At 37.1% G+C, this 24,981-nt stretch overlaps 1 protein-coding gene and 1 pseudogene across 4 annotated transcripts in view; one reads left to right on the top strand and one right to left on the bottom strand.

Annotated features, from left to right (window-relative positions):
• Positions 1-22,859, bottom strand: part of TRMT11 (tRNA methyltransferase 11) — a 26,167-nt gene extending 3,308 nt beyond the window's left edge. Inside the window, exons 1-12 of one of the 4 annotated variants that reach the window (XM_034418748.2) lie at positions 22,644-22,859; positions 19,989-20,054; positions 17,037-17,110; positions 14,274-14,355; positions 14,086-14,178; positions 11,582-11,716; positions 10,527-10,683; positions 8,336-8,416; positions 6,866-7,030; positions 3,123-3,195; positions 1,631-1,762; positions 827-947 (exon numbers count right to left, since the gene is read on the bottom strand). In XM_034418748.2, coding sequence (XP_034274639.1) covers positions 827-947; positions 1,631-1,762; positions 3,123-3,195; positions 6,866-7,030; positions 8,336-8,416; positions 10,527-10,683; positions 11,582-11,716; positions 14,086-14,178; positions 14,274-14,355; positions 17,037-17,059 — 1,062 coding nt within the window. In that variant the 5' untranslated portion in view covers positions 17,060-17,110; positions 19,989-20,054; positions 22,644-22,859. Of the gene's footprint in view, positions 1-826; positions 948-1,630; positions 1,763-3,122; positions 3,196-6,865; positions 7,031-8,335; positions 8,417-10,526; positions 10,684-11,581; positions 11,717-14,085; positions 14,179-14,273; positions 14,356-17,036; positions 17,111-19,988; positions 20,055-21,825; positions 22,172-22,643 lie in introns of those variants that run through there. The other 3 variants (XM_034418746.3, XM_034418747.2, XM_087882774.1) reach the window with 3 other exon arrangements.
• LOC117666248 (actin-binding Rho-activating protein pseudogene) lies at positions 22,650-24,981 on the top strand (annotated as a pseudogene).

Raw genomic sequence — 24,981 nt, 5'->3', positions numbered from 1 at the left:
CTTAATTGGATTTTTTATTGTTTCTCACTCTGATTAATTTTGGGTCTCTTTTAATAACGTTAGATATGAAAAAGAAATCTGAAAGCTGGTAACAATCAACATCTAGTAATGACGTCTCCATATGATGTTCCCCACATGAATCGTGCAGAGGACTGTATGAATTTAATACATCCACTAGAAGAATAGTGTCTTCCTTCTATTCTCTTTGAAGTTTCATTGTACGAGCTGAAACCAGCTCAGATTCACATTAATATAGCACATTAATATATCTAGAGACTCTATCTAGAGACTGCTTTCAGATGACTTTCATGCTTTTAAAATGGGGGAAGACCATAAATGAGGGAAGACCATAAATTCAGATGACTATCAGAATCAGATCTGGTCTATGAATCCAAACAAAGAGACGCCCTGACACATTGCACAAAATATTCCAAAATTGTGATCACTGTCCTCCCTTCCAGAGAATAGGGGAAACTCATAACCTTTTAAGTGAAGTCAATGTGCAACACTTAAGTAAAGCAAGTAAAATGAAGAAAATTAAAGTGAAGAAAATAAAACAAAGAGGGGAGGGGGAAGACTTTAAAAAAAACCATCAGATATTCTTCAGAAAGAATGAAATGAAACTAAATACTTCTTTCCTGGACTGTGTTCAAGTTCATTAAATGTTTTGGCTTTCTGTTTTGATATTTATAAGCATTCACAAACTTTCTAAACTTGCTTTAAAAATATAGCTTGGCATGGTAAACACCTTACAACAGTGCAGTAGAAAAACCCATGAGAAAGCTGACAGCTCCTTCCTTGCATGAAAGCCCATCCAAACAATTACCTCAAATTCTTTCACCTTTTCCATGGTTATCAGGTATCTTGATGTGTGGTTGGAAAGCGTCTGCTCACAGTTGCTAACAAGTTTCAGGCAAGGGTGCTGAGGTATAATCTCTTCTGTATATCTGGAAGGAATAAACAGTCAAAGAGCTTATGAACGGTAATATGTGAATCTGAAACAGAACTGCCAGAGGGGTTGATTCAAACTGAATTAGACTATACACTTCCACATGGTTCATAGCCTTATTAAATTTTCCAGAAACAATGTGTGCTAATTGCTTTCAGAATCCATAGAAAAAGAAAGAAAGAAAGAAAGAAAGAAAGAAAGAAAGAAAGAAAGAAAGAAAGAAAGAAAGAAAGAAAGAAAGAAAGAAATGTTGCAGGTAAAAATTTGGTTTAAATAGGATAAATATACCATGTGGATTTTTCTTGCAACAGTTATTTAAATAAATTATTAAAATCTGCCTAATAGAAGCATTTTTTAAAAAGCTGTCCATACAATGCTAAACTGTTTTTCTAAATCTGAGAAATATGTTTCTGCCATCCTGAGTTTATTAGAGCAAGGATAAGTTACATATGTAATTAATACCCATTTTCCAAGCTGCAAATTGTTTACCAATAAATCTAAATGTTTTCATTTTCAGTAAAATCTAGCAAATATCCAGTGTTTAGTACTCACTGATTACCATGTGCTCGTAACAAAATAATATACAAATAGGGAAAATATCCTCACCGACTTCAGAATCTATTCTCTCCTGTTCTATATATTAAAATCTGAGATCTATTGTAATATAGAATAGGGACTTACTCTGGTTTGTACACAGGCAACCAGTAGACCAATCTTCCTCCAAGAACCAAATACTTTGCCGCAAATTTTAATAGGTCAAAGATTATATCACTCAGCTGATAATTTGAAGAAACTAGGTTATGATTTTCAGTGCTAGGAGATATTTGGAAAAGAGTTAAATTAAAATTAATAAGAGCTATTGATACTTGGATGTTTCACAGTAAGAACAAAAACTAAACATTTATTATCTCTCACAAGAATCGAAATGTTTTCTCCTAGTCTTTAAAAATGCACTAATCTGCTTGGTCTGTTTAGTCTAATTAAGAATAAGTGTAAATAGAGTTTCTCATATAAAGTTTGGATTTAAGAAAATTTAATGCACTCTTTATACGAAGAGCAAAATTGAAGCAGTAATATAGAAATTAAAACAAAAAAGATCTGGAAAAACACATGGTGATTCAATTTTATAAACTTTGGTAGGAGATGGAGTGAGACTTGAAAAGGTAATGCAAGATTATACTTGGTACAGTATAATGATGCAAGATTATACTTGGTACAGATTTCAAACTGACGATTTCTGGTCAATACTTAAAGCATAGCCTTACTGACACGCATAACACATGTCCAATATATACTTGGCTTTACAAACTCAATTATATATAGGAGTTTGGATGAAACAGAAGATAAATTTTGCTTTGAAGCCCAAATAATCAATTATATTGCAAAAGTTCAGCCAAACTACTTCAAATCAGCCATGGTTTGGCAAAACAAAACCCATAATGTTTTTGAGCTTTTGCCAAAATAAAACCCACAGAATCCCAGAATGATTTAATAGGCTGAATATGGCAAAAGTGGAGTGCATCGCCCCCTCCCCTTCCTCTAAGTGGCCTTTATGCTTGTTTGATCCTCTTCCACAAGCTACTGCTGTTGCCTCAGCGTGACTTAACCCACTATCTGCCTTTTCATGGCCTTCCTCTCCCCACATCTCCTTAGCTACCACTGACCATGCGAGGATTTTGCCGGCTCACCTCTCAAAACCACTCTTTTCCAGAATGTTTCATTCCAAATCAAGAACAAAACAGCCCTGTTCAGTATAAAAGCATACATGTTTCAAAAAACCTGCTCTTCCATGTACGTAGCATGTTGGTAATTGTTATTGCCGGTCTTCAAAGTTACAATGACATCTGGTAAGATTTAGATGAAGAACTCTAATTAATATTAGTGAATAATCTTTTCTGCCCTTTTTAACTATTTTCCAGAGATTACACCAAAATGTACCACTATTTTCTATATGGGAGCAATAATTTAGATAAATTCCTAATCCCAAAATTTAGCCGAGAAGAACAAGAGATACACAAACCAAGCAAATGCTATATAAAAACTCCCTAATTAAAAACAGCATGGTTGAGTTGGTTACTACTTTGGCCGAAGATTACAGCATTCAGCAAATGTTTTCACAGCCACAGCTAGCTTTCTGTTCAGATTTGTGATTCATAATCCAAGCTCTGCCTACCTTTTTTCAATCATTTTTGGTGTTTCCCGCTGTGAACCAATTTTTCTGGTGGCTTCCCGAATGCCATATGGTGCTACAAAGAAAATAAATACAAGACACATATTGGTTTACACAACTCTGAAATTTTAGCTGCTACTGCTGCATTAACAGCAAGTATTCTCTCCATAGTCTTAATATACAAACAGATATACATACATTCAAAACCTGTAATCCAATTGTTGAACCAACTACACTGACTTCATTCAAGGGCCCAAAGGAGACCTGTTACATTTAAAATCCTTTTGATAGTTAAATAACCAGGTGTTCCCATACAGATTAGCCCATCCATTCTGATGTTTTACCCTATATCTGGTCACTGATAAAACCTTGACTGATAAACTAACCTACAGAAGGCTGTGCTGCAATACATCGGCTAATCTTTTAACACAGCACAGAATTCTTAGCTAGAGAGATGAGATCGCTTTCTTCAAATCAACGTTCAGCTAACTGAATTTGATCCTGCTGCCTAAGCTGGTTTTATCTGAACATAATACAAATCCATTAAAAAAAAAAAAAGAGGTTATTCAGTCTGCTGTGGCCTGAATGTCCTTTTACTCTGTCTTTTGTCACTTGCTTTGGGCATCTCAAGGGAATGGAAAACAGGATGCAAGTATTTATAATGATAAAATTGTGATATTACAAAGGAATTCTTCTTTTGCGCAATGGCTTTTCAGAGTTAGAACGTAAATACCACCACTATTTGCTGGTATCCAGACCCCTAAGCTCCCTTGAGCAAATTGCTTTAATTAATTAACTCACCATTAAGATCCACGAGCTTTGGAAATGATGGGTGGTCTGTCACCATGGTCCTCCCCCTCTTTAAAAAGAACTATTGATGCGATTCTTTTTAGCTGGCTAATATATGGGAGCGTTTACAAAGGTTCCATTAATCTCAACAAATCCCAAACTGAAACCAGTGAAATGTTATAAAAAGCTCCACTGAATCAAGAACTAGTAGGCACTGTTTGCTAACTTACATCTGATTCAACATTTAAACTGTACTTCTTTATAATTTATGTTTTTAATAAGCCTAGTAAAAACAAATTAAAACTAAACTGTAAGAAAAAAGAAAACCACAATAAAAATTGATCCATTGAAAGTGCAGGAGAAAAAAAGAAAAAGGCAACAAAGACAATAATAAAATGGCTTCCAACCTTTATCACACCAAGCATAAGCTCCTATAGTAACTTTTCACCTTCTTCTAAAAGTCACAAATAATAACTCTTCTCTCCTTAACTTTTATCCATATACAATCCAGAAATTGTCATTTTTCAGTTCTGGTTCAGCAAAGTCCATTAGACGTTACCAGAAATATCAAACAAATAGTTTATTCCTGAACAAATACTCCATCTTTGTATTTTTCATTTTTGCTCTTCTTAGCGTTAATCTTTAAATCCTTCCAAGGGTATCACAAGATTTGATCTTTCATCAATCCTTGGCATTCAAGAGCTTTCAAAGCTTTCACCAGCCTACTTTGTAAATCCCATAAAATGGCATCATGCAGGATTTCTTATTGCAGCTGTTTTACGTCTAGATCCTTTTCCCAATTTGTGGTTGTTTCCCACAAATATATTATTTAATTGTATACTTGTTTTTTCAAATCTTATCACAAAAAAAACCAATATTCCAAATCTCTCTGGTCTTCCAATCCACTTAAAACTTTCTTAAATCATTTTTTTTTTTTTTTTGCCAAATGTATATTTTTAAAGGGAGGGGTGCGGTGGCTCAGTGGCTAAGAGGCTGAGCTTGTTGATCGAAAGGTCAGCAGTTCAGCGGTTCAAATCCCTAGTGCCGTGTAATGAGGTGAGCTCCCATTACTTGTCCCAGCTTCTGCCAACCTAGCAGTTCGAAAGCATGAAAAAATGCAAGTAGAAAAATAGGGACTACCTTTGGTGGGAAGGTAATGGCGTTCCATGTACCTTTGGCATTTAGTCATGCCGATCACATGACCACGGAGACGTCTTCGGACAGCGCTAACTCTTCGGCTTTGAAACGGAGATGAGCACCGCCCCCTAGAGTCGGGAATGACTAGCACATATGTGCAAGGGGAACCTTTACCTTTACCTATATTTCTTTTAAAAATCCTAAATTTCTGTTTAAAATTTCCTAAATCCAAAAAATGTAAAACTTATCAGGTGTCAAATTAAGCTTGCCATTTTGAACGCCTGTGAGAGCCATAAAATGGTTAAATTGAGCATTTCTGACTGTTGTTAAAAAATGAGTTTAGCTGAATTAACATCAGTTTTAAAAGTTCCAATTCTAGTGAGAGCAAAAATCGTCTCCCTTGGTTCCTGGCACTCAAACCTATTGGAGGCCGTCATTCCAAACATCTGAGGGCAGCCTCCCCTTTTCTCCTTCTCCAGAGAGCTTTCACAGCAGTCGTGATCTTCAGACTGGTTTTCTTTTTACATTTAATTCAGCATTTAAACTGTACAGTTTTAATTGTTCACACTTTGACACTGTTGTAAAACTATTCTTACTTTACAGTAAGTTTAATATTTTAGTCCATTTTCACATTTAAATATTATTTTATTTGTTTATTAGATTTACGTGCTGTCCTTCTCCTCTAAATGCTGGATGATTATTAATATATTTGGCTGAAGGATACTTTAGGTTTTCCTATATTCTATGGAAAATATTTTTGGAAGTGATTAATGAGAGAATTTATTTTACAATCAGTATTAAAGCATAAATTTACACTTTTGCTCTGAGGGAAATAAACTCTTTTTCTCTAAATAGTGCTATAATTCATACCTTTTAAATACTGATTAAGTATGGATTCAAAGTAAGCATAAAAATGGGATTTTGTTACTTTTATGAAATTCACAATGCTTCAACAAGTAATAGAATTAATTAGGCTCAATTTAAACCAAAAAGGGGACAATCCTAATTTTACATTATTTAGTCCATGTAAATATTTAGTTGGTATGGTGTTAAATTCTATATTACTTTTCCAACCAAGTCACATTTCCTATATTACATAATCATACACAGCAAAGAGGTATTTAAAATATTTAGCTTATTACTGGAGTTTTTCTAACTAATCCCAATAAAAAAAAAACAAGCCCAATAAGCAAAGGCAGGAAAACTTTGGCATATGGTGTTACTCCAGGAACAAAGAAAGATGGAGAAGCAACAAGACAATGCACCATATAACATATGTATAAACAATGCAGCATTCCATTAATATTTTTAAGCCATTAATAATTTATATTCACTGGAAATAATCTTGACTTGGTCAGAAAAGTAACACAGAATTTAATGCCAACAAAAGGAGAAACCATCATATTTTGCAATGCACACCTAGAATTCCTCTCTGTTTGCTTATGGAAATTCCAGATGCAAGTATTATATTTGAAATTAATATGCTTCACATGTACTAACTTTACTTTTTTTTGAAGGGAGAGTATAACGAGAGCAAATGCTTATGTACTCATTAACAGAAATAAACTTGTATGCCGGTACTGTGATGTTTCCAAAATATGTTTCTACTGGGTTTACTTTTACACAAAATAACATATACTTGAGTTCAATAAATACTGAAAAATACTAGCATATTTTTAAAGGTCCAGATGTTCCTATTCTCATATTTCATCATACACATCAATCTCTATAACAAGCTTATGGATATTTCCATTTTGCCACCATCCCCATGGTCTGCATTCATGAATTAAAGCTATTTCAGGTTTTTCATCTTAACTTACGGTCTGTAATGATTGCATCAAACTGCACTCCCTTCCTCCATATGGGTTTTGATGCATCAGAAACAAATATGTCAAGGTAGTATTTCTCCAAACCGTACTGGCGAAGGTTAGCTCTGATATTTTCATCAGGTCCTCTCCACTTTTGATTCTTTCTACTAGCTTTGCCTTAGAGTGATGACAAAGGGGGGAAAAAATCATGGTGAGATTAAAATAATCTCCAATGTTTCTTTTGTCACTGCAATTCATTTATATTCCATTCAACTAAATAACATTTGGTTAGAATATTTCCTTTCACCTTAAATAGATCATAAGTGAATGTCAATGATGATAACACCTAATTCATAATAAAATAGTCACAACTGTTCAGTAAGTTCTAGAAGAAAACAAAAACTTGCATGGTAGCATTTCCTACAGGTAGTGCTCAGGTTACGTCCGTTCTTTCAGCATTCAAACTTACAACAGTGCTGAACAAGGGAGACTTATGACTCCCTTGAGAGTCCAATCATCACAAGGAACGCATTATTGTGATCTGGGCACTCAGTGCCTGGCTTGCAATTACAAAGTTGCAGCGAGCTGCAGTCATGTGATTGCAATTGCTGATTTCCCTTCTGGTTTCCCATAAGCAAGTTCATGGGAAGCCGGCACAAATCAGAACTTGAAGTCAAGTGAGGTCCTAACTTAAGCACTTTCATAGTCTTCAGTTAACTCTAGCAACTGGGACCGCTGAAACTAATGTTGTTAAGCGACATGATCATACAACATCACACTTTAGGGCTACACAGCTTAGCAATGGCAATTCTGGTCCCAATTGTCATTGTAAGCCAAGGACTACCTATATTTCATTTAAAATAACAAAACCTTTAAAGCTGCTATTATACTTTAGGATGACTTGGAAATATTTGAACAAATAAATTCCTGTTTCCTCTTTGCAGGATTTTTGGATAGTATACAAAACTACAACTCATTTCTTCTCTCTGATGAGATAGATACATAGCGATTCTGGACAGGGTACAGCTTTTACTGTATCTCGTGAGAAAAACCCACTATCATTGCTAGAAAAGAAAACAAATGATGACTATAAATCAACACATTATAAGAAACTCAACCCATGACTCTCAATTTATGGCTGGGATTTTATGCACACACCATAAGTTGATTACATCCCCTAGATTTTTTTTTATAGTCAACCATCATTCCATTTTGTAAACAGCCACCTAAATTCCCATGTGACTGAAAAATTAATCTGAAGGAAGGCATGGTCTTCCTTGAACAATCAGGAGTAAAATTCAACTGCATATTTTTTTTACAGTAAAATTGTCAGTCTATCATAGCTCACTATGAGAAAGACCATGTGAGGCTGTGAGTAATTACTACTGTCTGATAAATTTCCTAGGTTCAGGAGCTGTTTTGAGATTACCATACCTTATGTAATTAATTAATTTGTACTAGTAAATAATGAAAAGGACATACCCAACCCATGTACTATATTATAATCTATATCTGTGCCACAGACATATGCTCCAAAATGCGCAGAAGCTATAAGAAGTCCACCTGCAAGCCAAAGAAAAGAAGCAAAATATGTTTATTATAATTCACAAAATATTCCACAGTAGGGTGGAGCATGACTTCATAAAAAGATTCCCAACATACTTGGAGTGCCTGAATATTTTGTCTTGTTTGTGTAATATAGACTAGGCTACTGTCATCATCACACAGAAATAATAATTTTTGACAATTGTTATCAGCAACCTTCAGGCCATGAATGTTTATTTCTTCTGCCAGAAGTCTCACCTTTTCTCACCAGTGCAAATTGTTTTAAATATTAATATTTAAATTGCCTTCATAGCAAAATTAGTCTATTGCTACTTAGTGCATACTAAGTAGTGCATTCATTTTGAACCAATTTACCTCATACAAAAAGTGCATCTCATACATGTGACACAAGCACCCTCTACTGTTTTGTTCAAGAAAGACAACTAACTGAAGGAATATCGGGAGTCATGTAAGAAATAGCATTGTTTAGACAACACAGCAAATTTTTAAAAGATCTATGATGAACTCCAGTATTAAATCTGAAATTTGTTCAGCGCAAGGGGCACACAAATAGCTTCCTTAATCATACAAATCCTGAAGGGAATTTTTTCATACGCTTTAGTGCAGGAAGAAGAAAGGTGTAGTATCAAATAATTATAGACTGTAAAGGAATCTAAAAATGACCTTGGGGAATGTTTGAAACAGCCATTAAAGGCAGGAAGGAAGATATGAGCTATTAGGAACTTGGAAAAGTCATTACACAGTCCAGAAATTGAAGCAAGAATGAGAAAGAAACTCAAGATGACCCTGTCTTTTCTTTAGTACAGGATAGGTAGAAGGAAACTTAGAAGTAGCTTTCAAGAATCAATATTTATGCACTATAATATTTCTAGAATTCCAGCAATGTCTGTTTCAATGGCTGACATCAATTTTGAAAGCCTCTCCAAGTATTTTCTTTATCCTGTCTTATACGAAATATATGAAATCAAGACAGGATTACCTTGCGTTTCTTTCTCATATTTGCTTCAGTCTCGGGACTGTGCAATCCCTTTTCCAAATCCCTTTTCCAAGTCTTTTCCATGGTCCATTCTTTAATTCACTTGTTAACATCTTTTTCTTATCTGCCTCATTTTCAAATTCCTTTACTTAAGCCCACCAGCTCCTGAACCATAAACATCTGTATTCCTTCCCAAAATACTCTATAAACCAGTTTTCTTCAATCCAAATGAATGGGATTTCTGAGTGGTTACACTGGAATGAACCATAATGGGACAATGTTATAAACTATCCTTGTTTCTTTTTTCCTTCTGCATGAATCACTATTAAGATTTTATTCATCAAGCAGGTATTTTTGAACTACTTCCAGAGTATATGACTGATGCTGAAGTTTCTTCGAAGCCAATGACTTCTGATATCAATTGCAACAGGAACTGCATGAATAAAATAATTAAGCTGAATATTTTTAGGTAGTTGTCAATTCTAAGCAGTGATCCGGTATGGTTATAATGAAGCTCCAGAAGCTAAAGATTAATATTAGAGTTTTTATACAGAAGGCATGAGCCTAGGGAATAAATCACATTTAGATTACTAAGGATGTTGCATAATTATATCTGGATAATATATGCTGCATGTGTGTAACTTTGTTTACCAGCAGGAACGGAAACCTGTGCCTAAGTACCAGGGGTGGGTTCTACTTACCTTTACTATCAGTTCGCAACCGGAGCGTGCATGCTTTTGCGCATGCACAGAAGCTTCTGCGCATGCACAGATTGTCATTTATGACATCCGGGCGGAGCCTACTACCGGTTCTAAAGAACCGGACAGAACCACGGGCAATCCATCACTGCCAACTACCCATTCTCAGTGTTGCTTAACTCCCACTCACAATGTTTCAGCACTTCCATACTGGCTGGAGTTGCTTGGGAATTGTTTAGCAACATCTAGAATGCCAAAGGTCTGTAGAAAGTGCATGTTCCCAAAAGCAAATTCTTCTATCTAAAAACTTGGAATATGGCCAGATAAATTTAGTGAAATAAAAAGAAAATATGAGCAGATTATAAACGTAAAACTCCATGCACTTTTTTTTCCTTGATAAAGTTTGGAGGAGAGGAAATAGAGGAAGGGATACCTGTTCCCACAAAAGGATCAAACACAATGTTGTTTGGTTTTACTTTTCCGTGGTTTGCCATGATAAAAGCCAAGCCGGAATGCATGCTCGTGTTCCCAATAAAATGTCTTTTTTTAACACTGTAGGATTCAATAAGGTCCCTTTGTCCATTGGCAATCTATGGAATACATGGTTGGGAAGGCAGTGAGAGAAAAAGAACAAGAAAGATTTATTTTGGTTACCAAGCACTTCTAAAACATACAAAAAGAAACACAGAATAATTTTTAAAAAACCAGATGCGTAGATTTTATCAAATTACCACGTTGAACACATTAAAAACAGCACTCTTAATATGCTTTCCAATCCAGAATATTATTTTACTTTTCAGAAGAATTGAGTTCAACTACTAACTTGAAAATTGTAAAAGAGGGCACATATCTAAGCTTTTGTCAGCTGGATCTCCAGCATAGGTTTTCCCTTTGATGCTTGCTATCGGCTGCCATAGTAATGGGGAGGTGGGGGACATGGCATTGGGGTTTGGGAAGTGTGCTGGTGTGATGAAGGCCCATGTGGACTAAAAGGAAGGTTTGCTCTGCAGAATTATTGTGCTGCTGAATGGAGTTGTTTACAACCCAGTCAAGGCCAACGGTCCTAGAATTCCAGATGGACGAAAGCACTTGAAGATGTGTACTATAGTGCCACTATGACACTATGTGGGACGTGGATTGGACATTCAGCCTGGGTCCCTGGGGGGAAGGGATTTGGAGAAACTTTCAATATGTAACTTTTGCACCTTTTGGCTCAGATCTTGCTTTTCTTTTGCTGCTATCATTTCAAACTCAGTAAAAGTACCTCTTCTCTACTTCAATGGAGTCAGGGGTTTTCTTTCTTGGGTTTTGAAGAGAGGCAGGCCTGACAGCCTTAACAATTCTGAGACACATAATGCATCTATTTCCTTTTATTTCATCCATAAAGTCATACTCTTCAACATTTACTTCTTTCATATTCCAATCTGCCAAGGTTGCATTGTTGTTTTAAAAACTGATAATTTCATTATAATGTAGTACATTACTCACCCATCTTCCAAAGTACAAGCTAATAGGCTGTTCTGTACTGTTGCCTAGATAAATTCCATAATCTTCTAGAAACCAAAATGTATGATCTGGATTATTTAAATCTACACGTCCTTTAAATGGTAAAAACTGCAAAGACTATATGGTGTGAGGGGGTTGGGGAGGGGAGGAGAGAGGAATTGGAAACAATGCATTAATCAACAATATTATATGCGTGATATTGTTTATCCGTATCTACAGTATCTTTACTTTTATGATAATATATATTACAAATAATTGAAGGCAGCTACTGCCAAAACATAAAATGTGCACTATTCTTAAGCTAAAAGATTATTTTTAAAAAGTTAGTAAAGCAGCATAGAATAAAAATGTAGAGCGCTGGTGATCTATTAAAGCCAAAATATATCAGTTGTATTATGTATTCCTGATGGAAGATACATTTTTTTTAAAATTTGATTTTTTTTTCATCCTTTGAGAGTTAGCGAGCATATAGTTGTTTTAGCCTTGAGCTGCATGTGTTTTTTAAAATCAAAACTAGTAGAGGGTTAATACACCTAATTTGCTTTTTACTGCTGTTTCCCTTGGGGAGGGGAAACAGCAATGCAGACCATCCTTCCTGGCAGTCCCAGGTGTAATTTGATTTTTTTTTTCATTCCCTTCCTAACAGAGCATGGGCTTTGTGGCCTGGCCCTCCCAAGCTGATGTTCAGATGGAGCAGACTCCTCTTGCCTCCCAGGGCACTCAGACCCTCGTTAGGAGCCTGCCTCCACTCTGCTCAGCCAAAGTATTCACCCTCAGACATGGAACACCAGCCATTATTCTCGATTGGGGGTTTGTGCAATAGTTTTGCCAAGCAAATGTATGCAGCATGCGAAAAATTAATCCTTTCCCTTCTTCTCTCAACATCCAGGATCTTCTAGGTTGGAGTTGCAAAACATACACAACTTTGTTCATGAGTTATGTATGAATTGTTCATACACAACTCATGAACAAAGTTTTGTATGTATGAATTGTTCATACACAACTCGAAAGTTTGTAAGTAGAGTCACATCTGCTGGCTTCTAACTTTTGGCTAGCTGGTTGAACATTTATTTTTTACATTTTGAACCACAATACGCTGCTACTATTCCTATACATTTTACTATTTCTATACAATTAGTTCCTTAAACAAAACTGAAAAATTGTCCAGCTGAATCTTGGAAGTGTGCTGGAGGGATGGGAGTTGCAAAATTTAAAGACGGTGGACGGCTGTATTTGCCCACAGTGAATATATCATATCTGAGACAATTGTGCAACCAAATATTAAGGCATTTTTTATACTATCTGAAGTGAGAAGAAATCAAGAATGTTGACAGGCTTTATAAAGAGATTATTTCCTAGATCTACAAGGTGGGAGGCTAAAGCAGAAAATTGCAAGCTTCCCAAAAGTTGTAAGAGGATATCTAGTGATCTCCCTGGAATGCAGAGGATTATTTAGCCCTTTTTTGTTTTATACTATGTTTTAGAGTGTTAATGGAAGCAGGACACTTCTAAGAAGCAATTCCTCCAAATCTCTCCTCCCCACAAATAGTGATTTGGGATCATCAAAAGCGTCATGCTCATCCTTAAGGAAAAACATCTTGCCACAGAAATTTGGTCATATTATCACCAAATTTTAGTAAAATGACAGAATGCTGGATAGCACAAATGGAGAGCTGGACAATTGCCTGAGACCCATGGATCATTCAATGCTGGTGTGTCTTATGATATAATACAACATAGTCTGAAAAAAGACAAGGCACATAGCAAACAATGATCTCTTCATTGACTTGAAAAACAATGAGTGGAAGACTGACTCTACTTGAAAAATTCTGAGCCCCGGGCTAGGAAGACTTTAAAGCTAAATTTTAATAATAAACCAACAGACGGCAGCGATGTAGACATCGCTGCCGTCTGTTGGTTTATTATTTATTTAGCATATTTGTAACCTGTCTCCCAAATGCTCATGAGCATACAACGCAACAGCAAAATAAATCTAAACACATTTTATTTAAAAATAAACATATAAAATTAAGAAACAAAATCTAATAAATATTAGCCAAAAGTCTGTAATTCTTTAATTATTAATTTCTTAAATTCTAAGTACAGGTACTTATAATTGAAAGCCTTTCATAGTTCATTCATGAGAGAGAAATGTAAACATATCACGAGAGCTTCGTGAGGCTTAGTCTGAGGCTTGGTTGTAGCCCTGGGAAATACACGTGGAGGCATGAAATGAATTCTTCAGCATATGAAGGCTTTGCAATGTGACACTATTGAATGAATGAACAAAGACAACTTGGCTATGCATCAGGTATCAGAAGACAGGAGAGAGGCAATTGTGATTTATGTTTACAACAACAAAAGAATATTAGCTCTCCAAAGCTATTTGATAAATGCTGCTATGTATGTACTTGTATTACGTTTCCCTCTGCAGTATTATGAAATAAGAGATATTTAAGCAATCGAAGAACTAAACTATTACTTACATCTATTCTTTGAATCTTCTCTGTTTGTGTTAGCGTTTTGTTGAAAGCATGGACTATTATTTTGTAGGTGAATTTGGACTGTAAATATGGGGCCTAAAACAAAGCAAGACAATTTTGATTATGGTATAGGGTATGTGGTGCATGACACATACTAAATGAAAAAGTTTAGAATTTTTTCTTATACTAACCATTTTCTCTACTGGATAATTCTTCAGTGAAGAATGCAGTTCTTCTACAGATTTCCCATGACCCCACAGCTCAAATATTGATCTGAAAGCAAATAAATACAGGCATTCAAGAATGTTTTTATCCTACTTTGATTAAAAACCTCCATTCTCTCTACAAATGAGGTTATTTGAAACAGAATTTATAAATTTAAAGAATATATAGATAATATTTCTTCATAGCCAAAGGCCTGTAGCAGGGGTGGGTTCCACTTACCTTTACTACCAGTTTGCAGCGGGAGCACACGCATGCGCGCTTTTGCGCATGCCAGATCACCCATGATGATATTGTGGCGGGTGAGCAGAGCCTCCCGCCGGTTTTACTACTGGTTCTATAGAACCCGGAGCAACCCACCACTGGCCTGTAGTATGTTTATAAAACTATGTGTCATTCACAAAAGACCAAGACCGTATGTGATGTTCCAATTAAACTTATTTATTACTAGTCATGACTATGCACAGGAATCTACTCAACTAATCGTTAGCACTGTTTTGGTGCTGGTTAAGGATCAACAGAATTCAGGAGAGGCTGGACTTAGTCCATTTGTGACTACTTAGATATTCTAGGCTGATTCGTCTTTTGACTCTGCTCTCAAGGTTCCATCACTCCTTCTACACTATGCAATAATATAAGAGCAGTGAATTATTATTTTAAGAAAGTATATATACAGATCCATACACAAATATACATTACATTCACATATACCCTGTTTTACCCAAAATAAAACATCCCCTGATAATAACCCCAATCGGGCTTTTGAGCGCATGGCAATAAGGCCAAGCGCTTATTTCAGGGTTCAAAAAAATATAAGATCGGGTCTTATTTTTGGAGAAACATGGTATACATTCACTGCTTAAAACTGTGACAAGTTGGGCAAAATAAAATTAAAGTTGACCAAAATGTTGGGCTAGGTGTTACCTCAAGCTAGACTCTAAACATTATGGTGTTATATACATCAGCATTGCCTTTCTTGAACAGCGGTCATAAAATTGCAGTGACATATTAGAAAAATGCAACATAAAAGATATAATGCACTTGATGTGTCAAAAAATCTATAGTACAAAAAACCATAACAAATGGCCATTATTTTCTGTCATTCTTGATTCACAAGGGCAAAGACATATTTTCAGGGGATATTTAAAAATCAATCCGATTATACTGCCAATATGACCACAATGAATCTTATTTTTAAAATGTCATCCTATATTAGGGAAGTCAGGAAGAGAAAGGAGCTAGTAAACCCTCCTTAGAATAATTTTCTTGGTTTGTAAGCCTAATTCCTGTTGATAAGGATTTGCTGCACTGATGTGGTACCAATCTGATTTGCTCATAACCAAGAGACAGTAGGATATAGTGGAAAAACAGGGAGCAAAGCTTTAGAGCAACAGCTAGCATTCACCTTGCAAGACTACTCAAGGCTGTCCTAAGTCCAATTTGAATAGGAGAAAAACACTGCATCACTGGCATACAAAAGGATTGTGGTTGTTTGCTCCATTAAATGAGGTAAACATTGTGGCACTGTATCTGAAGTCTTAGCTATGGGGTGAATAGAGATGTTGAAAAGTAAATGTGCCACGATGCAATCCCTTTTGACAACTCTCTGTACAGGTTAAAGAGTATCCCAAGCAGGCTACATCTGATTCTCAAACTGGTGTTATAACTCCCGATGAGCAGCAGCAAATTTCTGTCAAATTTAGTATACATCCGGAGACTAAATCTCTCTAAAGTCTACAAAATAAGGATTACGTATTTACTTCCAGTGGCTTTGCAGCAGAGATGAATAAAATTTCCAATACTGCTTCTGTACAACTTCAAGTCATTTAATGGTATTTGTACAATGGTATTTGTACAAATAGCCCATGGAAAACAAAAATTCCTTGCATCACACCATCAGAAAACAAACCTGAAATCACTTAGTCTCATGCATAGAAACCAAGGTGGATAAAACTCAATGATTTTTTTTTAAAAAATCAAAAAAATCAGATTTTTTTTATTTAAATCGGATTTTCTTTATTTTTATCAAATTTATTTTAATAAAAAAACTTTTGGGGTAAAAATCTATCGTAAGATAGTTTTCTATTTAAGATACATAAATAATTTAGTTTATTCAGCATGAAATGGAGCTTAGTTATGTAGCATGAGGCTGTATATTCTGCAACATTGGGACTATCCGTGAGTCAACAGTGGGTCAAAGGAGTAGCAGAGATGACAGTTGCTCTTTAAAAATTATGATTTAAATCAACTTTTTTTACTAGTGATTTAAATCATGATTTAAATTGTGATTTAAATCAACTCGATTTAAATCAAATCTACCCTGACAGAAACAATAATAGATAAAATATTTTGCCTCTTTTTTGACACAGATATAAACGCATTCTAGACAGGACAACTAAGACAGGACACTCTAACACTGCAATTTATTTTATTTATTAGAATTTGTCAAAGAACAAGAATAAAAGAAAAAAAAATACAATGACAGAGACAATAGGCACGTTAGTGCATTATGCACGCCCACTCTACTGACCACTTAAGTATGAAGTAAGGGTTTATAATTCATAAGCTAATCAAAGTTCTACTGGCATTGGCAGTGAGAGAGGGAGGGAGGGAGATTTCTACCTGTGTTAGAGAAGAAGGATGAGAAAGCTTAAAGGGAACCTTCATGCAAAAGGGAAGCAGGGACATTCTCCCTCTCTTATTCTTATTTTTTTAACAAGACTAGTCCTTACTTTGCACATACTGTTCGTTTCATTAGTCTTCTAGCTATCTCTTCAGAAGGCAAGTCAAGAATCCAAAACGGGCTCTGAAGTCAGGGGAAAAAAACCAGCAGTTATTACAAGGAACAGCACCGCAAATCAATAACATCGTTATTTAGGCAACTACAACCTTCCTTCCTTCCTTCCAACCTTCCTTCCTTCCTTCCTTCCTTTCTTTTTCATATGTATTTATGGAGCATTTATAAAATGTTTCCTTCAAAACTGCAATAAGTGGTATTGCAAAGGAGCAGCCAGTGCAATAATAATGGAAATACAACATATAATTATAGTAGGCAAGCGTTATATAGGCAACCATGACAGCAGGCACTCTAGAGTATTCAGGACCCAAAGGCTTTCCGAAACAACCAAGTTTTAATGAGCTTCTAGAGGACCAGGAGAGTGGAAACTACCTACGGCAGAGGGGGGGCAGGCGGGGTGGGGGTGGGGATAGATGGGGATAAACTATATGGGATTTTCAGCAGGAATTTTTTGTGTCCTTGGATGAGACAGGGAGAGTTTATATGAGGCAGGTAATTTAAAGATTCTATTAAAGCTAGATAATCTATTCTGCAATGTTTTCCCCATTTTCACATCTAAAGCAGGGCATGAAAATCTGTGGTTATCCTTTATCTTTCCTCTTTTGAATAAAGGAGCCGTTAATCAGACTGTTAATGCTAATTTTCAGTATGCACCGACAAAGATACTGAGCTGTGAATAACATCACCACTTTTATTCTTAAAGCCTGTATTCCCGCTCAGTTAAACCAGTGGTCAGCAAACATCAACAAAAAATTATTACTGAGATTGAAAAATTAGACTTCTTTCTACTCCCATTATGAATGCGTGATGGTAAACCCTACGGGGCACCAAATTTTACACCATTACATTACATTTGCTGTATGGCATTGGTTGTTTTTAGAATCATTGGTTGTTTTTAGAATCATTGGTTGTTTTTAGAATCAAAAAGCATATTGAACTTCATGAATGTATAACCAAAATTTGCAACTAGGTACAAGCCTTAATATCTTATTCCTCTCTCCTCCTAATGATTACACTTAGGACACCTACCTAACTCATGTTTTCCACATTATCCCCCCATTGATCCGGAAGGGGCAGAAGCAAGTGAACATGAGAAGAGAAAAATATAAAACAGATGATGCTACACATTCAATTGTACCTTCCATTTGTGAAGAAGGGGACCGACTGCACTATTTATGACCTCTGTCACTGGAGAGTTTCAATCTTGCTGTTCACAATACCTATTTGGTGCTCTTCCTTTAATTAGTAACTCTGGCACATCAGGCCTGAACTAATGCTACTAAGGACAGCAAAGCTCCAGAGTGGATCTCCTTAGGGAGAAACCAATTGATTACCAAAGAAGAGCAGATGATGTATGATGCTTTGTTGGAAAATGCTATTTAAATCTCCAGCAAGATATATTGGTGACAGTTGCCAAGATACAAATTAGAGGAAGGGTGGGGGGAATTGGAGACATGTTGAAAAATGTGATGAAATGAAGATGAAATATAGCAAAATATATTTCCAGTGCATATTGGAAACAAAATGCTTTTTTCCCACTCTTGCTTGCTTTGCTCGCTTGTTTTAACCAATAGGGGTCTGGAAAATGATTCCTGAAATATTTTAATGTGACCCAAAATTTGGACCAGATTTGAAACTGTTGGCCCCTGAAATTCCACAACAATAGCAAAAAACTGGGAAGAAAAAGAGGTACAGAGGGACAAGATATTTTGCAGGGGTTGAAGTACAGGTACTTTTTAACTTACAAACATTTGTTTAGTGATAGTTTGAAGCTACAACATCACTGGAAAAAAGTGACTTATGATCATTTTTCATACATACAACCATTGCAGCATTCCCATGATCACTTGATCAAAATTTGGGCACTTGGCAATTGGCATGTATTTATAATAGCTGCACTGTCCTAGGGTCATGAGATAATCTTCCCAGCCAACAAGCAAAGTCAATGGAGAAGCCAGATTTACTTAACGATCAGATGATTTACTTAACAATTTTACTTTATTTTACTTAACAGCAGTGATTCGTTTAACAACTGTAGCAAAAAGGTCTTAAAATGAAGCACAACTTACTTAACAACTACCTCACTTAGCAATGAAAATTTTGGGATCAACTGTGGTCCTAAGTCGTGGACTATCTATATGGTCACATAAATGTCAAATAAGGAAGCAAATGCCTTGTTTTCATTCCAGGGAATGAACCTATCCATATATTGTGCTCAGCAATCATAGAATTCTGGAATTCAGGGCTCCCAGATTGTTCTAGCTTCTGCTTAAAAGCAGGGTTCAGTGGCAAGACAACACTGCTCTCTGTAGCTGTCTTTCTTGGGCTATCTGCTCCTCAAAGGAAGTCTCAAGAGAAGATGATGTCCTTCAGACTTCCATGATTAGCCATGTAGCTAACTTTCTTGGCCTATCTGCTCCTCAAAGGAAGTCTCAAGAGAAGGTGAAGTCCTTCAGACTTCCATGATTACCCATGGATTGCGAGGACAGGTACAGCTGCCAAAGATAGTAGGTATTCTGTCACCCAACTGAAGGATATGGTATCAATTCTCAAAATGTAGATATGTGGCCAGAAAAATCTCAGATCCAAAAAAGGGTCCAATATACATGTAAACCGTTTTGGGAACATAGTCTGCATTTTTATGGCACTGAACAACTGTCAACATTTTTCACAGGAAATATTTTTGTTTCCCACATCATACTTTTCAAATTATTTCATGCAAATAAAACATTGCATCAATGTAATTAGAATAATATTCCTTATTATCCTAAGAATAATATGCCATAATATTTTTTATCATGATTAAGATTAAAGCTTGGCTGCAGAAAATATTCATTTCACAAAACAATCTCATGGAAAACACATTTTATCTTTATCTAATTCTTACCTTTAATCTCAGTTCTTGTGAACTGCTGAACCTTCCATCACAGAGGGAAAGCAAAGACTTTATTTCCTAGAAGAAAGTAAGATATGATAAATCATTTTGGAAACAACATTTTAATAAACATCCTAAAATCGTCTAACACTGTTATTGCATTATTGCAGTATACTTTATACTTTAAAAAATACAACTTCTTTAAAAATGACTTCTGGAGAGCAAGTTTGGTGTAACAATGAAGGCACCACACTAGAAATTAGGAGATCGTGAGTTCTAGTCCCGCCTTAGGCACAAAACCAACTGATTCCCTTTGGGCCAGTCACTTTCTCACTAGCCTAGGAAGGTGGAAATGGGAAGCCACTTCTGAAATCTCGCCAAAAAAATTGCAGGAACCTATCCAGGCCTGTCACCAGGAATCAAAAACTGATTCGAAGGCACAAAATAATAATAATCAGAGGTGAATAATCCAGAGGTGAGTAGGTTTTCACGCTATAAGTCATACTAGAAAACCCAGAATGCTAGTTGCCGCAGTTGCTTTCTCTTCCCACCCCTTCCAGAATAGGTACAGCCAAATATTACTTCTCTGCATTGGAAGGAATGGGAATTAAGGCAGCCCCTTAAAATATTTACATCTTACCCCCAGATAAGTATAAACACAGAGAAGCAAAATAGCCAAGTGCTTTCCTTTCTATGAGCATGACTTTTGAGACCTGAATACAACAAATCCCAACCACTTGGGTAAGTGGTACCTTAGCAGGAAAAAGAAGAAAAGACAAGGCTGTATTTCAGGTTATCGAACCTGACACTAAGTCTAATGGGGGCAGGGCTATCCATTTGAGTGAATGAGGATGAAGTCGAATGTTCTCCCTGCAGTGCAGAGGGGAAAGATACAGTTGATATCAGTTGCTTTCCCAACAGGTAGCATTTACACTTCCTCGTCCATTCTCACCTCCCAATAATTGGCCCAACCTTGCAGAGAGGCAAGTAGGAAACATTCAGTCGTTCTCAGAGATTGCCTAGACAAGTACCAGCAGTTTTCTTGGCAAGGTTTTTCATGGGTGTTTACCATTTCCCCTTTCTTAGAGCTGGGAGAATGATTGGCACAAGGTCATTGATTCTGTGCCTAAGGCAGAAGTAGAACTCATGGTCTCCAGCCTGATCGCTTTAACAATTACATCAAACTGTTTCTCAGGTATGGACCAGCCTTTGACGTCGACTAGAAAAGTGAAGCAGATGGGTATCAAGGGAGGTTCATGTTGATGTTCATATTGCATCTTCAATAGAAATCTGCACAAAGAAGCTGTAAAGAGTACATCCAAGATTTGAGCTTCCTGAAATTCTACCCAACCCTTTCTTTTTCTCCTGTTCCAAAGTGTACTGCAATCAACTTCCGTATTGATATGTTACAGCAACAGGCATCCCACCTAGTAAAATCTGGAAGACCAGGGTAGGGCCAGATCATCCTGATGGCTAATTGTCGACCACTCGAGAGCACACAATAATAATATTAATAAAAAATCCTCCCTTAATACTCTGAAGCTATGCTCAAATGCTATGGGCTCCTACACAACTATAACTTGAACAAACAGAAATTGTCATAACGATCTCTCTTCCACCCCATTCCTTGGGTCGTCGTTCTTCTTTGAGGTGAATGTGTTGTTGTTGTTGTTGTTGTTGTTGTTGTTGTTGTTGTTGTTGTTATTATTGTTTTGCAGCTTGGGGAAATGCTCCAAGGCTACTACCGGTAGTAGGAAACCCGCAGCCTGGAGCGTCACCGTGCCAGCGTAGGACTAGCAAAGGCCTAACATGACCCCATTTTATTCGTCTGCAAAAAAAACCCACCAACCCCAAGGTTGTGGGACTTTCCCTTCTGCAGCGCCTGGGATAAGCCAACGAATTCATACGGCGCCGCCGAACCAAGGCAGAGTTACGATAGTTCCGCAGGCGCGTTGGAGGCCGCGCGCGCTCAGCCCCCGGGAAATTCCAAATTGGCAGAAAGGGCGCGCGCGCGCTCCGCACCTCGGACTCACCGGCAACCGGAATTCTACGTTCTGCTGAGCTAGGAGCAGCAAGTACTGCCTATAGCCCGTTTTCGCCAACGCCATAGTCCCCGGCTCGCGCTCTCAGAGGCGGCCGTACGCGCGCGCGTGGAGCAGGAGGGGCGGGGTCAAGGCTGGGGAAAGGAGGAAAGCGGGATCGAAGCGCCCGGGAACTCGGAAAGAGAGAAGTGCAGGATTTTTTTTTTTTTTAACCGATCTGAATGGTAGGGAAGGCGGTAGACTAACTTTATTGTCGCTTTGAATGTACGCTAATAGATTCCAGTGAAATTTCGTTGCATGCAGCGAATTTGCTACGATCTGAGCAAAGGCAATGACGGGGAGGTTAACTACTACTGCATCCTTACGGACCCTTGCTGCCATACAAATACCTCTGTAGGGACCTTATTGCCGTGCAAACTTTGTTTGACTTAATAAAAAAATTGTAATTTTTTTTCCAATAGCTTCGGCTGTAGGACGAGTAAAGAAATAAGCAATAAGGGAAAATTGAAACCCGCGACGTTCTTCGCGGGGTCTGATCTGCAATATTTATTGTTAACGGAGAGAGCTGCAGCTTGCTGAGCAACAAGTGAACTCGCTTCTTTGTCCGGCTCGGTGAAATTCGTACCTCGGGATGGGTGACTCGGTTCCCGGTAAACGAGATCCGCTTAGAAAATCGGGCCCCGTAGATGAGCTGGAGGTTAGCGTTAGAATAGAAAGACCGAATTTAAAAAATGAATTATTAGGATGCTAGTAACCGGATATATGGTGGAGCGAACGTTCAAATGTTGAACGTTCGCTCCACCTTAAGAAGGCGTTCGGCAGCGCGATGGGAGCGCCGCCCTGTAGCAAGGAATAATGGGATGGCTCTTCTCTGATTGGCCAACTATTTTCACTCCAACCAGGATGTTTGTAGCTTGAAGCCAAATATTGCAGTGCTTCAAAGGCAAGAATTGACTCCTTTCTCGCAGAGAAATTCCGCAGCGGGATAAGTACCGGTAAGTATAAATAAGCACTATCTATCTATCTATCTATCTATCTATCTATCTATCTATCTATCTATCTATCTATCTATCTATCGTGTTTCTCCAAAAATAAGACCCTGTCTTATTTTTTTTTGAACCCTGAAATAAGCGCTTGGCCTTATTGCCATGCGCTCAAAAGCAAGATTGGGCTTATTATCAGGGGATGTCTTATTTTGGGGGAAACAGGGTATCTACCTACCTACCTACCTAAATTTTAGAAAATTGAAGCAGTCTTGCTATCATTTATCTCAAACATATATAATGTCACTTCCATAGAACTGATTTTACACGTCTAGGGAGATTCTCAGTCATCCAGGTCATGGTTATCCCAAAGGTGCTTTTTCAAGAGGCAACTGGACTTTCTGGTTTTTCTTTGAAGGGGTTTCACTTCTCATCCAAGAAGCTTCTTCCGAGCTAAAGAAGTTTCTTGGATGAGAAGTGAAACCTCTTCAAAGACAAACCAGAAAGTCCAGTTGCCTCCTGAAAAAGCACCTTTGGGATAACTGGTTTTACAGTTTAGAGTTTAGCTGATTTATACTTATTTGGGTTAAAGCTGTGCCTGAAATTATGAACAATTTATTTATTTTGTGGATGCTTTTTTACTCTTGTATTTGGGATTTTTTAATTGTTTTATAATTTTAAAATTGTAAGCCACCTAAGGTCACTTGGTTGAGTTGGGTGGCAATAGAAATTGAATAAATAAATTGGAAATGCTAGAGATGGAATCACAAGGTTTGTGAAGCTAGATGCTGTTTTAAATCTTTAAAAAGTATTACAGCTCATCGGTCATCACAATGAGTCCAGCAACATGTAGCCAGCCTTAGTCAGTTAGAAATTTGATGGAGTGGTGGATTTGGATGGGAAACAACCCTCCCCACCAAAAAAAACCCTTAAGATTGGAAGGGCAAAAAACATTCTGGGAGACAGTTGCAGCCCATTTCTGTGCTGTAGACAAAAAACATTAGGTGGATAGATAGTCATTTGGCCCCATCTCTCTCTCTCTCTCTCTCTCTCTCTCTCTCTCTCTCTCTCTGTCTCTCTCTGTCTCTGTCTCTGTCTCTTTCTCTGTCCAATATATCCCATAGCTTTGTTGTGGGAAAAAGTGGACATTTTACTAATGCCTTGAACATTAGTAAAAAATGTTAGGGCTTCTGAAGGAGTAACTTCTTATTTTTACAGAATATCCTGCAAAATAGTTTTGGTACTATCTATTGTAATTAGTTTTCTTGCCGTCACCTTTTCAAGTCCAGACCCCTTTCTCTTCTTTATATGCCATTAAAGCTATTTGTAGCATGGAAGAAAGCAAAACACAGACTACCACAGCAGCAAGAAGTTGTCACGGCATTGTTGGACAACTTGCAAGAAACTGGCAGAGCTGGTCCAAGGATCGTGTGGCTTATCAGCAACGAAACCCATTTAGCAATGGCAACCAAGTAACCCAACGCACTGAGAAAGAGGATCCCACTTATGGGAGACCACCTGAAGGCTCCAAAACTGAGCAGAGAGGAAAAGATGCACACGCACATATAGGCAAAGAAGTGGAAGAACTATGCTTAATTATACTCAACACTGGAAAGAGGGAACAGGATGGACAAGTGAGAATAACATTTAAACAGCTCTTTGATAGGTATGTGACTATATCCAATAAACTAGTAGGTGTCCTCTTAAGAGCAAGGAAGCATGGCCTGGTTGACTTTGAAGGTGAAATGCTTTGGCAAGGAAAAGATGATAGTGTAGTTATTACTTTGTTTGAACAAGATAAAGATTATCCAGCTACTTCATGATTAATTCAGAAATCTGTTAAAGCTCTTGAAACATCAAAATGACTGCCTGGCTTAGAACATAGGGAAGCAATTGTCATAAAATGAAACTTATGTTTTAAAATACTTGGTCATTATGCAGTAAGAAATATGTACTTATTAAAGGAATTTAGTCAACATA

This window comes from Pantherophis guttatus, chromosome 1, assembly GCF_059756535.1.
Source record: "Pantherophis guttatus breed Tessera chromosome 1, ASM5975653v1, whole genome shotgun sequence".
NCBI lineage: Eukaryota > Metazoa > Chordata > Lepidosauria > Squamata > Colubridae > Pantherophis > Pantherophis guttatus.
This window is presented reverse-complemented; position numbering and strand designations above follow the sequence as displayed.